At 37.5% G+C, this 20,996-nt stretch overlaps 1 protein-coding gene across 4 annotated transcripts in view; it reads right to left on the reverse strand.

The window, feature by feature from the left end:
- The window catches only part of LOC127660700 (echinoderm microtubule-associated protein-like 4), a 125,277-nt gene that overhangs the window by 53,745 nt on the left and 50,536 nt on the right, over positions 1–20,996 (reverse strand). For 3 of the 4 annotated variants that reach the window (XM_052151073.1, XM_052151072.1, XM_052151071.1), the window contains exons 2-3: positions 11,261–11,443; positions 1,050–1,182 (exon numbers count right to left, since the gene is read on the reverse strand). In XM_052151073.1, coding sequence (XP_052007033.1) covers positions 1,050–1,182; positions 11,261–11,443 — 316 coding nt within the window. Of the gene's footprint in view, positions 1–1,049; positions 1,183–11,260; positions 11,444–20,996 lie in introns of those variants that run through there. The other variant, XM_052151074.1, reaches the window with a different exon arrangement.

The raw sequence follows: 20,996 nt of genomic DNA on the forward strand, positions 1-20,996 counted from the left end.
AGTAAGTTGGATGTCCTTTCATTTTCTCCATAGGATTATTATTATTTTAATTAATAAATATATACTTTAATCCTTGAAACTAACTAACCAGCTCTGAGATGAAGCACAACACTACAACATTTGGTTCTGTGCAAAAACATGTTCAGAAATAAAAAGGAATTGTGCATAAATTACAGGAAATACACAAGTAGTTATAGGGTAAAGGGGGACTGGCTCGATTTACATCAGTTCTTCATGGGAATGGGTGGTCACTAGTAGACTCTTTAGATTTCCATAGAAACAGCTAATTCTCTGATTGGTGGATTGGTCTTCAGGATTATGGGTAGTGTAGTTCTTCACTGGAATTTCACAAAACCATTTTTTTTCCATTGAAGTTGAAATCACATTGATCTCGCTTCACAACATCTGAGCTAATGGAAGGTCTTTCTTGAAGAGTTTATACATTATTACTAAAACTCTAATTCTCTATGGAGAAAATGAATGGCATTTTTACTTATGGACTCAGATACTGTTTCACACTGTAGGCACCGACACATCTTGTCAGGAAATAGCTATCAATATACTTAAAATATACCATAAAATACTTATTAAATGCTAGGTAGCATATTTTGTTAACAGAACATATCTATCAATGTGTGCAACCACAATGATAAAAGTAAAAATATATGTAGCACATTTGTTTTCTTTCGGGCAGCATAAACCAACCCAAATCCTGCAAAGATAATAATGTTATGTTGGCATTGCAAAAATGTAATAAAATTGATAATCATAACTTCAATAAATAAATTAATTAGGGAACATATATTGTCTTGATGTGGTTTGTAAATTTAAAAAAAATGTAATTTTTAAGAAATTAATTCTACAATAAGAACAAAATCTGGCATTAAAAAGGCATAATATACTATATAACAGTTCACAGTTGTTGGGATTATTTAAGGTCACTCTTAGTGTAAAGCTAGAATGAAAAACATATGACAATGTGACAATGTATCCAGATGTTTAAAGAGTTAAATTGGTCTAAATAATTTGCATTTTGGGGTTGTTTGTACCTCTTGGCTGCAGAGGACATTGTTTCTTTCCTGGCTACAGAAACTGTGGAGCTGTCTCTGTGAGATTTACGGCTGATGGAACTGCCATTGGCGATACAGGACAAAGAATAAGCCTCACGAAGTGGGGTCTGACCTGCAGGAGACAGATCAACAATCATCTTTAGTCTTAAACTTTACAACAACATCCCAAATAGATGGAAAGTTGATCTCAGCAGTGCAACATTAACAACAATGCTGGAACAATTTTGATACTGCATTTTTATTAAACAGCTTCATAAACTTGAATATATCATAGTTCTATTTTATGGGTTTATCTTTATAAAATAAACATAAGATAACCCATTTACCATAATTCATGACATTTATTCATATTTTTATTAAACAATGCACATGAAAATGTCAAAGAGATATTAAACAAAGCAGGAAGCAAGATTAACTTGCTTGACAAGCTGGTGTAGACAGTAAAGAAGGACAACGTCTAGCTTAAAGAGGACAGTATCCAGACAAGATAAGTGGATTAGTGGTCTGATTTACTCGTCTAGCACTGATGCTAACATGCAAAAAGTCTGAAACAACACTGAAAATCTGTGATTTTTTTCATTATAAACAGGAAAGTTTTAGTATTTTGAGAAAACAAGTAATTAAATAAAAAAGAAAGAAAGAAAAGGGAAACCAAAGAAAAGGTTTATGACAAAATAAAAAGGAAATGTTTCCAATTCTGAGCCATTTCTGGGCCACTATTTATACACACCAGATTCTCTATGGAACTGGATATTGAGAAATCCATATAAACTTTTGCATTCAACTTTTTACTAAAAATTGTTATGCCTATAAAATTTGCCCTTATTGTGACTGTCCTACTGGAATGCTCCAGAAGACAGTGAGGTGTCCCCTTGGGCTTGGTACGATATGATATGATACTACTTTATTTATCCCTGGAGCGAAAGATGAGAGGTGTTGTACATAATGGCTGAGAGCTTAGCCAGCATTCTTCTCTCCATCACCACCTCTAGGGGGTCAAGACTGATCCCCAAAACAGAGCTGGCTTTTCTTATCAGTTTGTTCAGTCTGTTCAAGTCACCAGCCCTAATGCCGCTCCCCCCACACACAACAGCATAAAAGAGTACTGCTGCCACCACAGACTCATAGAAGGAATGGAGCATTACTCCACAGGGTATAGTATTCTCATGCTAAATTTCAAAGTCATGATTGTAATGGTTTGCATAAGCCATACTATTTAAAACTCTGCACGTGGAAGGGTCTGATTAACTTACTTGGCTCCTGACCGGTCACCCCACTCGACCCCATTTGCTTTCCGAGAGAGACGGACGCCAGTGTATTGTGTTACTTCACCCTGCAGCTCTTGCATGGTGGATTCGATTAATTGTTTCTCCCCAGGGCACGCGACTGCGTGTGTATTATCTCAGGGGGGCTGCGATGCAATGCTAGTACCACATTATTCTGTTTCACGCTCCATTAGCCCACAACAAAAACACACACAGCGTGTGGCTGGCCTTAACAGACCGCGGAGAGCATTGGTGTGTGTGTAAAGCCCCTCTTTCAACAACCCTACATTGTCCCATATTCCAAGTTACAAAAGCTACTGGTGACACAATGACATTTATTTATTCCAATACAATCTAATTGATACACCTTGTCAAATTGGACCACAAATCTTCCAGTTCTCTGATTATTTACAATCGACATCATGCTGGTTCATTCTTATACGAGTAGTTCACCCAGACATGAAAATCCTGCCCTAATATTTTCTCATGCTAGTGCTGTTCCAAACCTGTGTGACTTTCTTTTTTCATGGAACAAATAATTAGATGTTAGGCAGAATTAATGCAGAATTAAAATTTTTGGGAGAACGGTTCATTTAGGAATCTTAATCTTTGACACTTTAATGTCTGCTCTTTCTTAGATTTGTTTCTCTGTAATAGGTGACTGTACAGAAACCCCAATCCTGTCAAAACACATTATGTTTTTTTTTTATGTATAATTTGTATGTGTGTGAAAAAAAAAATTGACCTAATTTCTCTATGAAGTTTGTGTGTGCTACTATAGCATAAGACAATTTTAGTGTACTGTATGGGTGACTATGTGTCTGTTTTAGTCTGCAGAGCCGCACAGGAAGCCCTAATGTGACCTAACTCACAGAGGAAACCAAGGAAATATCTGCCTTTTATCCGCAGCCTGTCACTGGCTTCTCGGGTCTCAAACCACATGCATTCTACATCAGTTTCATACTCGAAATAAAGCAAATGTGCCAAGTTATTCTTAAAATGACATCCAAAACTAAAAACGTCATGGGTCTTTCTTCGTGGGTGTTACTACAGGTACTTCCATGTCCAAGGGGTTTATTTTTATTAAAACAAACAGATTTTTACATTTTTGTCTTTTTATTTATTAGACAATAAAAATGTCTTGGAGACTTTTATTTTTACCAGGCATTCATAATTTATTCTTGCAAATTTTTGAATGCCTTTTATTTATAGATTTTATTGTTTCAATATTAAACTATGAAAATTCATTTATTTAAATAAAATGTATTACATGTTTAAAACTATGATACTCTAAAAAAAGACTTAAAAAAAGTGTTTTAAAGATTGATATACATTTTTACAAAGGCTGTCAATCGATTCATTTTATTTATATTTTTATCAAATTAATTAAATGATGGGCTGATTAATAAAAATTAATCGCATGTCATTATTAACTGCGAAAGCCCCCAAATAAAGGTAGTTTAGAATGTAATAACTATAAATATAATATATATTAAATATTATAATTCAGACAATTCAAATTCATTGGCAAGGAAATAGTATGTAAACCCTTTGGAATTAACTGCATTTATGAATAAATTTGTCTTTAAAGTTGCAATAATGAATAAACACAATCTGTTTTAACTAAAAGCACACAAATTATTGTATTGTTCTTGTACATAAGAATACACAATTTAGACATTCACACTTTGTGGAAAAAGTATATGCACCCCCTAGGGTAATGATGTAAACAAAATCTAATAAGAGTCAGGAGTTGGCAAACCTGGCATCCAATTAATGAAACGAGATCGGACATGTGGGTTAGAGCTACTTTGACTTATAAAAAGCACTCAAACATTTTGAGTTTGCTATTCACAAGAATCATCTGCTAACATGGACCATGCCTTGCAAAAAAGATCTCAGAAGACTTGTTGCTTTGCATAAAGCTGGAAAGGGTTACCTTACCTTGAAGAGTTTAGATATTCATCTGTCCACAGTTAGACAAAATGTCTATAAATGGAGATGATTTAGTACTGTGGCTACTCTCCATAGAAGTGGCAGTCCAGCAAAGATGACTCAAAGGGCACACTGCAGAATGACCAATGAGGTAAAGAAATAGCCCGATAGTAACAGCTAAAGACTTGAAGGAATTATTGGAACTGGTTAACATCTCTGTTCAAGAGTCTACTATATATAAAATGAATTAAACAGGCATTGTGTCCATGGCAGGACACTATGAAGGACACTGTGAAAAAACTTTACTGTACTGAAGGAGATCTGTAAGGACAAATGGTTCAAAATTCCATCCGAACGTTGTGTAGGTCTAATCCGCAGCCACAGGAAATGCTTGATTGAGGTTATTGCTGCCAAAGGAGGAACGACCAGTTATTAAATTCAAGGGTTCAATACTTTTTCCACAGCACTGATAATTTTAGTGGGATGTGTTCAATAAAGACATGAAATATTATAATTGTTTTGTGTTGTCAGCTGAAGCACATTTCTGTTTGTCTATACTTGTGACGATGAGATGAGATCATATTTTATGACCAATTAATGGAGAAAACCAGCTAAGTCCAAAGGGTTCACATACTTTTTCCTTAGTGTGGTGCTTAAAACTCTTGCCACTGTAAATTACATCATATACACATGTTGTGGAAACAGACAAGTAAAGCATTTAAGCAATATAAAAAGCTATTTTTAAAAGTCAAAATATTGTTGAATATTTGAATTAAATAATCCAGTTCAAATTTTCAACATTTCTATCCAGTACATAGTTGAAGAATGAAATAAGACACCCCGAATTGCAATTGAGACGCCTCAATGCCATGCCAGACAAAGCAGCCGACCTTGCTGACCCAGTGTCAGAAAAAAACAAAAGGAAATTCTTAACAGATGCATCAATCATTTAATGAACAGTATAAAATGCACTAATTCAATGCATATCATTAACCACTAACTGTGAAAATGCTTCCCTTTTCCTTAGTGATATTTTAAGGCAGTCTGAGCCTTTTCACAGATATCTTCCTGATAGCAGCTGATTAGGGAAAAAGTGAGGTTTGGGAGGAGACCTGAATGGAAAGAGTGAGAGTAGTGGAAATACATAATCATGGGAAATACATCCTTTGATACATAGCATTTTGCTAGAGCCAAGACCTATATACACTTCCATTCAAAAGTGACCCATACTCATTAACCTACTTCTCTTCATTATTAATAGTGATAGACCAATGTATTGGCCAGGCCAATAAATAGACAGATACTTCGTCATTTCGAGAATTGGTTTTGGCTGATAACTGTGCCTACGAAGCTAATTAACATTAAGAGTCAACTAAGATCTACCAACTGTCTTGAAGATGGAAAATGCTACACATTTTTGAGAATTTGGACACTGAAATGAATATGGACAACAGGATTTGATGTCAAAATCAAGAGCAACTGTCTTAAATAAATGATACATTGTAAATAATTATTTATAATAAATTCAAACTGTAAATCATCTACTCCACTTTCCTGCAGTAATGCAAACCGCTTTGAATTTTGTATTTTTTTGCGTTGAGCCAAGAGGTCAATCAGTGATGTTTAGATCCTCCATTGGTGAAATGTGTTTTTGCTTTACAAATTTGCTGGTCAGAGTTCACCAAACTTAAACTTTTACACATATGCTTGTATTACCACACTACCATGTTTGCATACATATGAATGGAAGTGAATGGAACACAAAGTCTAGTGTAACTACACCTTAAGTCCAGCATAAATGTGTAGGAGTTGCCACAGAAATAAATTACAGGTGTGAAAGCTTTCTTACATACACCCACACAAATAGAACTGCCAGCATTTGACAGATCCAACAGGGAATGGGAAAAGAGTGGGCAGTGAATGGACGAAGGTGTAAGAACACAGGTGCACCATTTTCTGCCTGTATAGACTCTCCTGTCCACCCATAAACTATAATTAATTCGCTTCAGTCTTCTACTGTCTTGTTAAGTATGTTTGTTTTTTCCTGGGTGTGCATGCACTTTACCTTCAGTTATAAAGTGTGAGAGTGCGAAGACAGACGAGATAAATCAGATAGATGACCACATTATGGGAATAGTTCACAAAGGCAGAAAGAGCTGCTCTGTTTCCAATAAAATGAAAGTGGATGTTGATTTATAATGCCAAGTTCCAAGAAGGACAATAAAGCATTATAAAAAAGTATCAAGTGGTCATGTGACCAATCAGGGCATAGACAATTTGATTATACTTAAGTGCAAATGAGATTTGAAATCTATAGCAGAAGAGAAGATTATCAGTAAATATTGATTACATTTCTGTCTATTCCTCACACAAAGCTATTGTATCGCTTCAGAACACTTGGAATAAGTGTTATAGACTTCTATATTATTAATATATAACTAAAAATAAAAATCGCCATATACTTCCGTTGTATAGAAACCAAAAGCTTGGACATTCTGCCTGATATATCATTTCGTGTATCATGGAAGAATATATATACCCACACACACACACACACACACACACACACACACACACACACACACACACACACACTATGTAGTTGGAATAACATGAGGGTGATTAAGTAATCACAATATTTTCATATTTGGGTGAACTATTAACCAGCAAATGGGTTCCTGATATCTCTGCACATAAAACTGGGATAGGAGAATGTATTTTATCTAGGGCTGTCAATTTACACATCTGTTTTTAAGTGCCGCATCAATAGATGGCAGCAATCCTTAAAAAAACTCCACAAGCACAGAACCACTCAATGAGGATGAACAACAGGTGGGTGTAATGCAACTGAATGCAAACATCTTGAGGTGTGAATTTCAAGGTTTCCACTACTTTTAGCTTGACTTGACTTTTAGCTTCCTAAAAATGCACTGTTTATAGGGGCGGTCACACTACACTTCGCACTCCATTCACACACATTCAAACGCATCCAAATACAGAAGACTGGAAAAACAAGCACATGAGAAGGAATTTCATACTACGCTGCATACCAAAGTTCAAGCTTGGTGAACTCGGAACCATGAATTCATACGACGAGAGGGCGCATGACCAATAGAAGATTGAAACGTCACACACTGACCTCTTGGCTCATACAAAGAATAAATATTTTAAAGCTGCATGTTTTATTGTTGCAGAAAAGTGAGTAGGCAATATATATTTTAATTATATTTATATTTTATTATTAGTTATTTGTGATGTATTATTTACTTACACCAGAAGTCCTCCTGCATGACATCATATCCTGGTCCATTGTGTTGTATGAAAAAAATGTGCATGCTCAAAGCCTACTGTGACCGTCCTTAAGATGCTCAATACCAGTGAGACGCTCCCTGTCTTGTAAGAAATCAAACACAGATCGTGCAGTATGGCTTGTGGCATTGTCATGCTGGAGGGTCATGTCAGGATGAGCCTTCAGGAAGGGTACCACATGAGGGAGCAGGATGTCTTCCCTGTAACGCACAGTGTTGAGACTGCCTGCAATGACAACAAGTTCAGTCCAATGATGCTGATGCAGTGACACACCGCCATAGACCAAGACGGACCCTCCACCTCCAAATCGATCCCGCTCCAGAGTACAGGCCTCGGTATAATGCTCATTCCTTTGACGATAAACCCGAGTCCGACCATCACCCCTGGTGAGACAAAACTGCCACTCGTCAGTGAAGAGTACTTTTTGCCAGTCCTGTCTGGTCCAGTGAAGGTGGATTTGTGCTTTTTTGTCAGTTGTTGTCAGGAATGTCTGGTAAGGACCTGCCTTACAACAGGCCTACAAGCCCTCAGTCCAGCCTCTCTCAGCCTATTATGGACAGTCTGAGCACTGATGGAGGGATTGTCCGTTCCAGGTGTAACTTGGGCAGTTGTTGTTGCCATCCTGTATCTGTTCTGCAGGTGTGATATTCGGATGTACTGATCCTGTGCACGTGTTGTTACACATGGACTGCCACTGCGAGGATGATCAGCTGTCCTTCCTGTCTCCCTGTCTTAGGCGTCTCACAGTACGGATATTGAAATGTATTATCCTGGCCACATCTGCAGTCCTCATGCCTCCATGCAGGATGCCTAAGGCACATTCAAGCAGATGAGCAGGGACCCTGGGCATCTTTCTTTTGGTGTTTTCCAAAGTCAGTAGAAAGGTTTCTTTAGTGTCCTAAGTTTTTATAACTGTGACCTTAATTGCCTACCGGCTGTAAGCTGTTAGTGTCTTAACGACCGTTCCGCAGCTGCATGTTCATTAATTGTTTATGGTTCATTGAACAAGCATGGAAAGCATTGTTTAAACCCTTTAATAAAGATCTGTTAAGTTATTTGGATTTTTGCAAAATTATCTTTAAAATACAGTGTCATGAAAAGGGACGTTTCTTTTTTTTATATACACACACACACACACACACACACACAGTATATACAGTTGAAGTCAAAAGTTTAGATACACCAAATACATTTAAACTCAGTTTTTCACAATTCCTCATATTTATTGGTAGAAAACATTCCCTGTCTTATGTCAGTTAGGATCACTTCTTTATTTTAAGAATGTGAAATGTCAGAATAATAATAGTAGCATGAATGATTTATTTCAGCTTTTATTTCTTTCATCACATCCATATAGGGTCAGAAATGTACATACAATTTGTTAGTATTTGGTAGCATTGCCTTTAAATTGTTTTGCTTGGGTCAAATGTTTTGGGTAGCATTCCACAAGCTTCTCATAATAAGTTGCTGGAATTTTTACCCATTCCTCCAGACAGAACTGGTGTAAATGTGTCAGGTTCCTTGCTCACACATGCTTTTTCAGTTCTGCCCACAAAATCAGATTGAGGTCAGGGCTTTGTGATAGCCACTCCAATACCTTGACTTTGTTGTCCTTAAGCCATTTTGCAACAACTTTGGAGGTATGCTTGGGGTCATTGTCCATTTGGAAGACCTATTTGTGACAGATCTTTAACTTCCTGGCTGATGTCTTGAGATGTTGCTTCAATATATCCACATAATTTTCCTTCCTTCTGATGTCATCTATTTTGTGAAGTGCACAGTCCCTCCTGCAACAAAGTACCCTCACAACATGATGCTGCCAACCCCATGGTTCACAGTTAGGATGGTGTACAAGGCTCACTCTTTTTCCTCCAAACATAATGATGGTCATTATGGCCAAACAGTTAAAAAAAATGTTCATCAAACCAAAGGACATTTCTCCAAAAAGATCTTTGTCCCCATGTGCACTTACAAACTGTAGTCTGGCTTTTTAATGACAGTTTTGGAACAATGGCTTCTTCCTTTTTGAGCAGCCTTTCAGGTTATGTCGATATATTACTCGTTTTACTGTGGATATAGATACTTGTCTACCTGTTTCCTCCAACATCTTCACAAGGTTCTTTGCTGTTGTTCTGGGATTGATTTGCACTTTTCGCACCAAACTGCATTCATCTGAAGGAGACAGAATGTGTCTCCTACCTGAGTGGTATTATGGCTGCGGCAAGGTGTTTATACTTGTGTACTATTTTTTGTAACGATGAACATGGTACCCTCAATTTGGAAATTTCTCCCAAGAATGAACCAGACTTGTGGATGTCCAAATTTGTATATATATATATATATATATATATCATTCGATATTTATCACAATATACATTCACATTTGCACATTGCACTTTTTTTAATTTCCAAGTTAACAGAAGAAAAGAAGAAAATAAAAAATCGAAATCAGTCACAATACTTAATACAAAACCACATTGGGGGCCCAGAGACAGCCAAAACAGTGGTGTCTGACAGATCTTCTACCAAAATATAAAAATATTTTATAGAGTTTATCAATCAAGTGCAGTTGGATATGAATGTGTTCGTTTTGAAGCAGAATGACAGCATTTCATTTTTACATTAAAATAATTTGTATATACATTTATAAACATTCAGATAGCAAGTATGGGGATTCTGGGGTATCTGCGGTGAAAACATTTGAAAATGAAAAAGTCTGATTGGACCATTTTTATATTTTTATTCAAGTAAGAAAGACTAAACTAGTCAGAGATGATGCCATCTGATTAATTTCACAAAATAAGAACATAAATCTGTTTGTTTATTATTAAAGGCTAGTAACATGCTGACAATTAATACAGCTAAATTTAGAAGGAAAAAATTGTATGGTCTAAAGGCAGTCTGGAACCACATTAACTTATGCGGCGCCTCATGTCTGCTCACATGCGGGGAAAAGAGGCAACTTGTGCAGAGTGGGATAGGGCATAAATGAAGCATATTTGGTCTGAGAAAGCCGAACTGCTTGCGTTTTTAGCGACACACACCTGATTGTCTATATTTATTTATTCATTATAGGCCCTACATATTATATTTATAAATATTTGAAATTATTATGTTATTAACATGAATAATCTTAATTTTGGGGGCCTTGCTCACACATGCCATTAATTGCAATTAATCTGATTAATTAATCGGCATGTCATGTCATTCATTTGATTACAATTTTTAATTGATTGTCAGCCCTAACTTTAACATCAAAAACAAGACCCACTGCACCTTTAAGTTGTGTATTGTGTTTGTTGCATACACCAGCATGCTGACGTGTGTGCGTGAGAGAGAGAGTACGTGGGAGGGAGTCTGTGTTCTTTATACAGTGTGTGTTAAACGGAGAACAAAGTGAAGTCGGTTTTAATGGTCAAACATTAAAATGCTTTCCCTCAAGCAGACGGAGAGATCACACACGCATTCACACAGCTGCAATTCACATGGAAACGTTGTGTGCTGTGGGTCAAGGCTGGACTGAAACTGTTAACAGATCCGGGTCTGGCGTCACTCCTACACTTCCTCCATGTAAACAGTGTGAGGACGACTGGAGGCAAAGATACACACACACACACACACACACACACACACACACACACACACACACACACACACACACACAGAGCAGTGCTTGGTTACCTTTGCTGCTCTGCTGTTTCTTGGCAGCGGCCACAGAGTCCTCAGACAAAGCGAGACGTCTAAGCACGTCTGCCAGCGCGGCCTTCATCACCGTCAGCTCATCTTCCTGCTGCTGCACCCGCAGCTCCAGAGACGACAGGCGGTCCTGGACGTCTGATGTGCTTGCTGCAGAGATACTGTCATCTGAGAGAGGTAGAGAAAAGAGGGACTAACTCATCATATATAGTCATATATAGTATAGACTTGCCCTAATATAGGGCTGTGGATTTGATGTGTGTTGATCTGTCTCAAAGACAGCTGGAATGGGCAGGGATCTCAAAACACATTTTTCAAATTTTCAAACTAAGTTTAACTTGACATTTCGTCTTAAAAATACAGCACTTATGACAAGAGGTGCTTAAAAGTGAGATGTAATTCTATGCAACCAAAGTGAGATGCTCCAAAAGCATCTGTCTGACACATGAATACATAGGCCAACAATTACAAAAAGGCACAAATGTAAATAGGCCAATAATAGGATTATATTTTATGATCTGGAAAATATTAAACATTATTTTGAGACTTCTTCAATTATTATTTTATATAGCCACAAATAAAAAAAAACATCCAGTGAGCGGCCGTTCAGATAACCCAGATAACCTATCTGTACAATTGTCGTGAGAAGAATATAATCTCAGAATGCTATTCTGAGATGCAGATTGGTGCTGTTTTCGTGGCACGAGAGGGACCTACACATTATGTAGGCTGTTTTAATGTTGTGGCTGATCAGTGTAATGATAATTAGTGGGCTGAGATACCCTATCACAAAGTGGACAATAACAAGTACACAGTGGACAGGTACATGAATAACATAGTAGTGTTTTTTCCCCTCTTTGTTTCACTGTTTTATTTATTTGTTTGTTAGTTTTTGGTTGAAATGAAAAAAGGTCTGAGTTTGGTTATTTTAAAGAGGACTCAAGTGTTAACCCTTAATGAGTAGCTCTTTAATTGGCAGTACAGCAAGGACAAACATTATCTAATTTCCCTCAAAAGGAATCACTAATATCACCAATCTCACAGTTCAAATAGCAATTGCAATATTTGGGAGACTTTTTTTTTAAATAATTTTATTGAGTTTTTATCCAAATCATGCAGCCCTAATTTCAATTAACATAATTTACATACAAAAATATATATTTTGTTTAGGGCAACTGCATGCTATATTCTTTATTTAGGCTTAACATCCAATACAAGCTGCAAAATATGTTCATGTAAAACATGCGTCAGACCGTGCTTAACGTACTCTTTAGGATCGTTACTGATAACTGAATCTGTGTAAAAACCATTACACAAATTTGCACACATTACCTGCCCCCTTGTGTGTGTTTATTAAATAATTCAGCAAATTTTATTAAACATTCAGCAGCCATTGACATTATTCACAGTAGCGCCATCTTTAATTTTTTACGGGAATGAAAAAAAAAAAGAGGCTGTGAGGGATAAAGGTACAGTCCCTTCAATGGGTTGCACTGTTGTTTAAAGTGTTCTTGGATCGTTCCGTTGACAAAACATTGAAAAAGAAACGTACTTGCAAACAAATTTTATTAGATGGAAAACTCAAAAACAAATCTTGTGGAAAATTTGAATACAACTAGGAACTTTATACAGCTTAATATATAGCATGTCATTGAAGAAACTGTAAGTATATCCCTCACGGCCTCGTTTTCATTCACATTAAATAGTTAAGTTAAACAGCCAATAGCATTACATGACGTGTTATCTACTATTGCTAGTCAGAGACCGGTGTTTTAGGGGCAGGGGACATTCTCATTCATTTGATTGGATACAAATTTGGATACACCCATTAGTGCAAGATGAGTCATCAATATTTCTGACTCGTTTTGCCAGAAGAGGAGAAAATGTCCATTTTAAACATGTTCAGTACTGTGCAAAAGTCTTTATTACATTAGATGTTTCACAAAAGCTTTTGTCTTAAGGTGGTTATGTTGTATCTTCTTCTATAGCGTGTCAATAGAAACTATCAATTTAAGATTTACAAACATTTATTTTGCAAAAAAGAAGTAGAACAAGGAGTCCTGCAATAGATGGTATGGCCCCTACATAGCCCGGATCTCAACACCATTAGCCGCGTTTCCACTACAGGGCCAAATGAGGGCCTGCTAGTGCGTGCCAGGGCCAGTTGCGTTCCCACTGTCACCTCCAGGGCTTCATCGTGACTTCTCAGGGCTTTTCCGTGGCAAAGGGGCCTTTGGCTTGCCGATTACCCTTGGACCAATAAAGACCAACTGAGGATTGAGGCGGGGTCAATGTCAAAGCTGGAGTTTCGCAGAACATGCCAGGATATGTGTCCAGCGCACAACGGTACAGGTTTTGGGAAAAATTAAAAATAAATGCATACAGTACAAATGCACAATGGATAAAACGATGCCCAAAGAAAGAGCTTCCCATGGTTCAAGATCATGGATGGTGTGCTAGGACATCGTCCCCCTGTTAGTGGAGAGACCACTCGGGAAACCGTGGTGCTAACTTAACTTGCTAGCTAATGTTTACAAACGACATTATAGTGGAAAGCGGCTATTGAGTCAGTCTGGGATTACATGAAAGACAGAAGCAACTGAGACAGCAAAATAACATATAACTGTGGCAAATTTTCCAGGATGTGTCAAACAACCTTGAATAATTGTTCACAAGTCAACTTCACAATTTTTAGTTGAAGAGAGACATTTAGATTGTATCTAAAGCTAACTGACTTAGACTAAAATCTACAAAACTCCAATGTTGTTGTCTTATATCATGCACTATGCTCTGTATAGTATGAACTGATAATAAATGTAAGCATACAAAATATTTATGCTTAAGTTTATGCTTGGTGCTTTCCCTCACTGCAGAATTACTGCAGTACATTAGTGTACACTTCTTGATGGGGGGCATTTGGTATTTGGTTCTGTACTGTGGTGTAACAGTAGTTGGGTTTTTAATTACTGGACTGTTTCCCTGATCGAGTGGACCCTGCATTCTGAGCTGCGGTTAGCTAGTTTAAGGGGCATAAAATACCATACCCTTGAACAACTCGAACTCTCACACACAGCAAAACATCTCTGATCCAAGTTTGAATCCAGACCAGAGGACGTTTTTACACAACTTATAAATCACTGGAGGTACTCACTTTCAACAAAACAGACACATGGGCACAAATGCAAGAAGTCCATTACCACACCACACATCCAGGTCTTGAAAAATCATCAAATTCCCCACATAGCCCTAATGAGCTAGAGATAACGCTGCCTCCAGTGCCTCCAGTCTTAAGGTCACTGCAGAGCGCCAGGAATGCCCTGGCACACACTCACCCACCGATGGAGCACACACACACACTCAATAATTCACAGCCTTCTAACGGGAAGTCAGTCGGTAAATACCCAAACAAAACATGTCAAACAAGTGGACAAAAAGACTTAGTGCACTCTAAGCCAGAGTTCATTATTAGACAAAGCCAAACGTATTAACCCGATTCAATGCCAACAGCTAAACTAACCCTCTTTACAACTTGCTGCAGAAAAATCAATCTGAACAATCTGGCAACCACGGTCATGGAGAGAGGGCCTGATTTGACCTCAACCACAATCAACCTTCTGCAGCCGTCCATACAATTTCCTGTCTTTAATCAGGGGCACCAAGAGAAAACTAAATTACTGCTCGAAAATTGTTCTGTCAAGAGTGGGTGAAATTACCATTGCATATCAAATCTCTTATTTCTGCCTCAGTGGATCATGAATTCTACCATTATAAATACATTTCCTTCTTTGGCATAAAGCTTTGTTTCTTTATTTTTCTTTTCAAACCATGACTGCTGAACACTAGACTATGGCGAAATCACATAAATGACTCGATTTCAGTCGATTTACATGTAGGTCACAACAAACTGTAAAATGCTGCATTTGGAGGCTATATACGGAGGTAGGATGAAAATAAGGTGTTTTTCAAACTGTTCGGAGACCATTTTCTTTAAGAGACACAATCATTCATATATGCTATCGGTTAAAGGGATAGATCACCCAAAAATGAAAATTCTCTCATCATTTACTGACTCTCCTGCAATCCCAGATGTGTATGACTTTCTTTATTCTGCTGATCACAAACAAAGATTTTTAGAAGAATATCTCAGGTCAGTAAGTCCATACAGTGCAAGTGAATGGTGGCCAAAACTTTAAAGATCCAAAAAGCACAAAGGCATCATAAAGTAATCCATTAGACTCCAGTGGTTTATCCATGTCTCTTGAAGAGATTAGGGATGGGCATTTTTGTGTAATTTTGAATACGAGTTCTCTAACCCACAAAAAAAAAAACAAGTCATCGACTACTTGTAAATTAAAATGCAAGCTTTTAAATCGAAGCTGAAAAGCTTAAGAGTTTCTTGTACCGCTTTGCATTTCCTTTCCATAAAAACAAATCCTTGTCCATTGGGTTGCATGACTCCAACAATAACGGAATACCAAAAGAGTAGAATTTGAAAAGAATCTAAATATTTATTCTAATACTTAATACATTATTACCACACTTGGCTTTGCTTGAATGCACACAAAGACAACATCATGTCTCCTCTCATCTGAACCCTTAAAGACAATCATCCACAGCGCACCTCAGTATCCAGAGGGATAGTACAGGATAATTCCAGAGGGAAAGTACAGGGTTCAGCATTGCCCACGGCAGACAACTGCACAAAGGAAAATAAATTTGCCATATTCGAGTAGTGTTTTTAATAGTAGACTAGCTGGTGCAAAACAAGTAGTTGATTAATCGATTACTCGTTCACATCCCTAGAAGAGATCCAATCTGTTTTTGGTAGAAAGACCAAAATATAGCTCCTTTTTCACTGTACATCTTGCCCTTGCAGTCTCTAGGCACGATCATTATGTCAAGCTTGATTACACTTCCTAGTGCTTGACCCATTCACAGAGCACGAGATGGCACTAGCATTCCCTATTCCTTAAACCCATTAACTGATTAGGCAGCAAGGTAGCAAGTCAGCTGGCTACGTTTTCGGATGCAGCCTGTGTCTCTTCCTGTGTGATTAGGCGACTCTTTAGCAACATTAGCTACAAAGTGGACCAGACTTTATGATGCAAGTCAATAGACTGGCTTCAAACTGAAAGACAAAGTATTTACTTAACAAAGCATAGAGATGGGGAATTTCATTTCAATGCATTCAATGAATCTAAGCCATAGCTTTTGAGACGTTTTCAAGAAGTCAAGAACCAGAACACAAGGAAAAGTTTCGATTTAGCAAAAAAGACACCACAGGGGTGTATGCATACAAACACAGTCCACTCACACCCATGCCGGTCAAACAAACCTTTTATCTTGGTCAAAATTTACCAAGAAACCAAAAGCAAACATCTCAAGGTGAAAACACTGCAATACTTCATTAACTTTCTCTGCCCACCGTTTCCTCCCTGTCTGCAGGCCTTCCTTTCAAACAGCCTTATCTGAGCGACCCACGGAAACATAGAGAGGGCAAACGTTCATAACACAATGCCTTTCTGTTAGAGGAAATCAGTTTGGGAGGTTGTTTGATACTGGTAATGTGTACAGGGACAGGGAGAAAGGGAGATAAGGAAAGAGATGGAGGGTTAGAAGGTGGTGCTGTATCCCCAGGTAACCCCATAGAATAAATCAGGTTGTGTCCACATATGGCATGCAGTGATGGGGAAGCTACATGGAAACAGCAGTTTGTCGAACTACAAGTTACTCATAATTTATAGTTACAACCAACTACAACCGAGATATCCTTTTGAAACAGCAGTTACTCCCAGACATAGTTGGCATGATATTTGTTTCTCCATATAGCTCTTACCAAAATGGGGTTCAACTGACCTCTGCCCCCACCTCTACATTTCTACCATTGATTTCATGTCGGCTAAGAGGAAGGAAAGCCTCTGCACATGTCATATTTCACAATAGCCCGTCACATTCCTTCGTTTTCTCCCCCACCCCATCTGCACGTACACCTAAACACACCTCCAACCTAACACACATTAGGCCTACTTCAAAATAAAACTCACTTACTTAACACACTCCTTAACACACAAAATAAAAGATATGTGAACCTCCCATGCATTGTGCAGAGTCCAACAAATACTCATACACACTCCAGTGAGATCCTACATAAGGGACAATCCCTTGGGACATGGCCAGATAGCATGCTCAGAAGACTTGTTTTCGGCATGCTTCATTTTGACTTGACATCTATGAAGGAAGTCCTCAGGGTTAGATGGCAGATTTACAGCTGAGATAAGACTCAGTGGTGCAATCAACTTTATTTGTGCTCCGGTCACACACAATCACACAGCGCGCTCATATTGATTGATGTGTCTTGTTAATGTTCACCATTTGCAGATAGTTCTGATAATCATGCTGATAGAATAACAGATCTGAGTGCAGCATAGCTGTGAACTTCCTGAGTATGAGATAGGGATTAGATGGCAACAAAAATGTGTTGCGGACTGAACTGGGTTGGACTTGACCCTCATGAAGCAATAGAGGTGTCTCTTAACTGGCGTCTTAGCAAGAAAAATAATCAAGTCACGCTGTCAGGTTTTGGAGATCATTTAAACACTCTGAACACTTGATTAGAGCACAAGATGGCACATGTCAAAACTGGTTAGATGTGTGTGTGTGTGTGTGTGATTATGTGGTTTAGTGCACAGAAAAAACTATGGAGATGAAAATGTATCCTGGTATTACCATGTCCTTTTGGATTCTGTAAAATGGTACTATGGCACATCCATGTCAGTGACAGAATGATGGAGAAAGCAGCTCTTAACGCTATTTGATGTACAAAACAAGCCCAGATGGGACTAGTGCTAGAAATCAAGTATTTTTCAGCCTATGTAAGGCACATTTTAATTACCACAGAAGCACATAAAGTCTTAACTATCAACAAAACACAGATTGAGACGTTTTGTTTGCAAGCACTTTTCATGTTGAGTTCAAAGCGGTGCTTGGCGCTGACGTTGCCTCCCTGACACAAATCATGAATGCAGCTTCACGATTGCTGTAACAAAGTGGATTTTTAATATTGCGGAGGATGAATGTTAAAGAGATTTAATGCCCATTGCAATTAAAACAGTTTTTCAGTTAGTCAAACTCCCTCTTAGACTTTGGGAAACATTTAATGTTACTTGAATTGGTGTTATTTAAGTGAATTTCTATCTTTATACTGTTGAAGGCTATGTTTGGAAAAGCATTATATTGTTACATATTGTTGTCTTTTCTTTCCTAAGATGGAAATAAATACATTTTGACAGGAAAAAAAAAATATATAGTGTCAAATTTCAGTTCTTTCAAAATATGCGAAAAATTATGAGATCAATTGAGAAAATTAATATTTTTTACAGGTACCATTGTTTTATTTTTTTGTTTTTTTTTTGCATAAGTACTAAGGAAATATAAAGTTACCATGCAACCGTGCTGAAACAAACATCTTAAACCATCCTAAGGTGGTCTTAACTGGTGTTAAGTGGGTCTCTGTGCCTTGTTAATTTAAGCTGGGCTCCAAGCTGGTCAGTCAAAAAGTGCAAAAACAGACCATCCTATACAAACACTATGGTATACAAAAGCACTAAGGTATTGACGTCTGATACAATCACTGCACCATAGTACTTCCAATATACTTTTTCATATGGAAAGAGAATGCAGTCTGCTCACTACAGGAGGCACATGATGAGCTCTATATCAGATCTATATAACCTTTATTTAAGAAAATCATACAACAAGGCTGTCCCATGATGATTGAAGTGGGCCGCTATGCCAGTGATTGTTATACTTTCATGTATTTATTTACGTATTGATACCTATTCAATAGTGGTGATTATTAAGTGTACTATTCAGGATGCACAATTATGACAACAAACATGTATGTCGATTATTTGCCTTGACATTGTAACTGTGATTAAATGTAGAGTAATATAATTTACATTTAAATGCTTATTTTGTGTAAAGTATTTGTATGCCATATTCTTTAGGCAGATGCAATTTGCACTCTGGTGCAAATAAAGGAAGATGTTGTTCACGCCCCAGTGCAAATAGTGGCAAATATTATTTGCACCTCAACCCTGATAATAATGGTAGATGCAGTTTGCACCATGGTACAAATTGTAGCAGATACTATTTGCACCCCTAATTAAATACTGCAGCATGTTTATAGTGCATATTTAGCGTCCCACAGACACACTACACCAACCCTTACCCCTAAACCTAACCCTGCTTAAAAAAATAACCATGGTTTTACAACAGTGACCACAGTATCACCATGGTATTTTATAGTAAAATCATAGTAACCACAAAATTAAACATGGTCCCTATATTAACACCATATTACTGTAGTAACACCACTGTTCAGTGCATAAAATCTACTATTTCTGCCAAACTAAAACATGGTAACTATAATATTACTTAAGTAAAACTGCCTTTATATTATTTTGTATGTATTATTATTAGTAGTAGTATTAAAGAAAATATTAAGAGAGGAGGCAGGAAACAGAAAGGGAAAAAAGTGTGAACAGTTTGAAAAGACACAGATGCACTGGCGTTACGCCCCATGCCACTGAAGTGACACTCACAATGAAGTTTGTCATCCATTTCTATGTTTACAATAGACTATTGGAGTGCAAACAGCCATGCTGTTCGGGACGTGTTATTTACACATGGGTGCAAATAGGCACTCCATAATCTTTATCTATAATGCACATGCAAAACAAGCTGAGAACTGTGTTTCTGAATGATTTTATTGCTGTTTTATTCATAAGTAAATCAAGTGAAGTGCTAAACAGTCAACTTTACATTGGCCCTCTTAGCAGCATGGGAAACAAAACTTTTTGTCAAATTTTAAATTAATTATGCATTAATAACACTTACAAAAACAGCAACTGATATGTCTGTGTTTGGTTACAAAATGCAGGACCATGGCAAAAAAAAAAGTAAGTAGACCCAAAGTAGACTTGTCATGGTTGTGACAGCTGTAATCGTAATCACGGTTATTTTGTTTTCGAATAATTGTGCAGCGTTAGCAAGTATCACCGTCACATTTGCTCATACTTAGGGATTTATACAAACCCTGTAGCTCATCCCGCACTGTTTGTGCTGGTTCAGATTTGAATAATACATCAAATCATGCTTGTTAAAGAGAGAAAAATTGCTATTACTTTTTTCTAAGCAAATTTTTACCTGGCAGGCGATAAAGCTGAAGTAGGGGTCCGAGTCCCTATTGGGTGTTGGCTTGTTTGACTTGGGCCAGTAAGAAACTTGCTAAAATGAGTCATAATATAGGCAAGCATCACATATTTTTTTCAATAAATTAAATAAAGTGCAATTCTACTTTTGAATTCATAATATATTCATTTAGTATGAGTTTTGTGTTCAGTATAATGATCGGTGTGAAATCTCCCATGGCAACCAGAGCAGTTTGTACAGACGGACTGACAGATTTCACCCCTCAGTGAAGGCAAGTCACTGTTTGTGTCTTGTTTGGAAGGCTGCATGCTAGGTAGGATGTGTCATGCATCCTCCGAATACCCGTGAAAGAAGGTCGCATTGAAATCTGCATTCGAAGTCTACTACTCACTTTTCTGAAATGAGACAGCCTCGATGACATATGCGGCCGACAAATGTGACCTCCGGAGGACGCATCCTTCCAAACGAGACACAGTCACTGCTACTCATTCAGTGAAAAGTGTCAATT

The sequence above is a fragment of the Xyrauchen texanus genome, chromosome 20 (genome assembly GCF_025860055.1).
Source record: "Xyrauchen texanus isolate HMW12.3.18 chromosome 20, RBS_HiC_50CHRs, whole genome shotgun sequence".
In the NCBI taxonomy this organism is placed as follows: Eukaryota; Metazoa; Chordata; class Actinopteri; order Cypriniformes; family Catostomidae; genus Xyrauchen; species Xyrauchen texanus.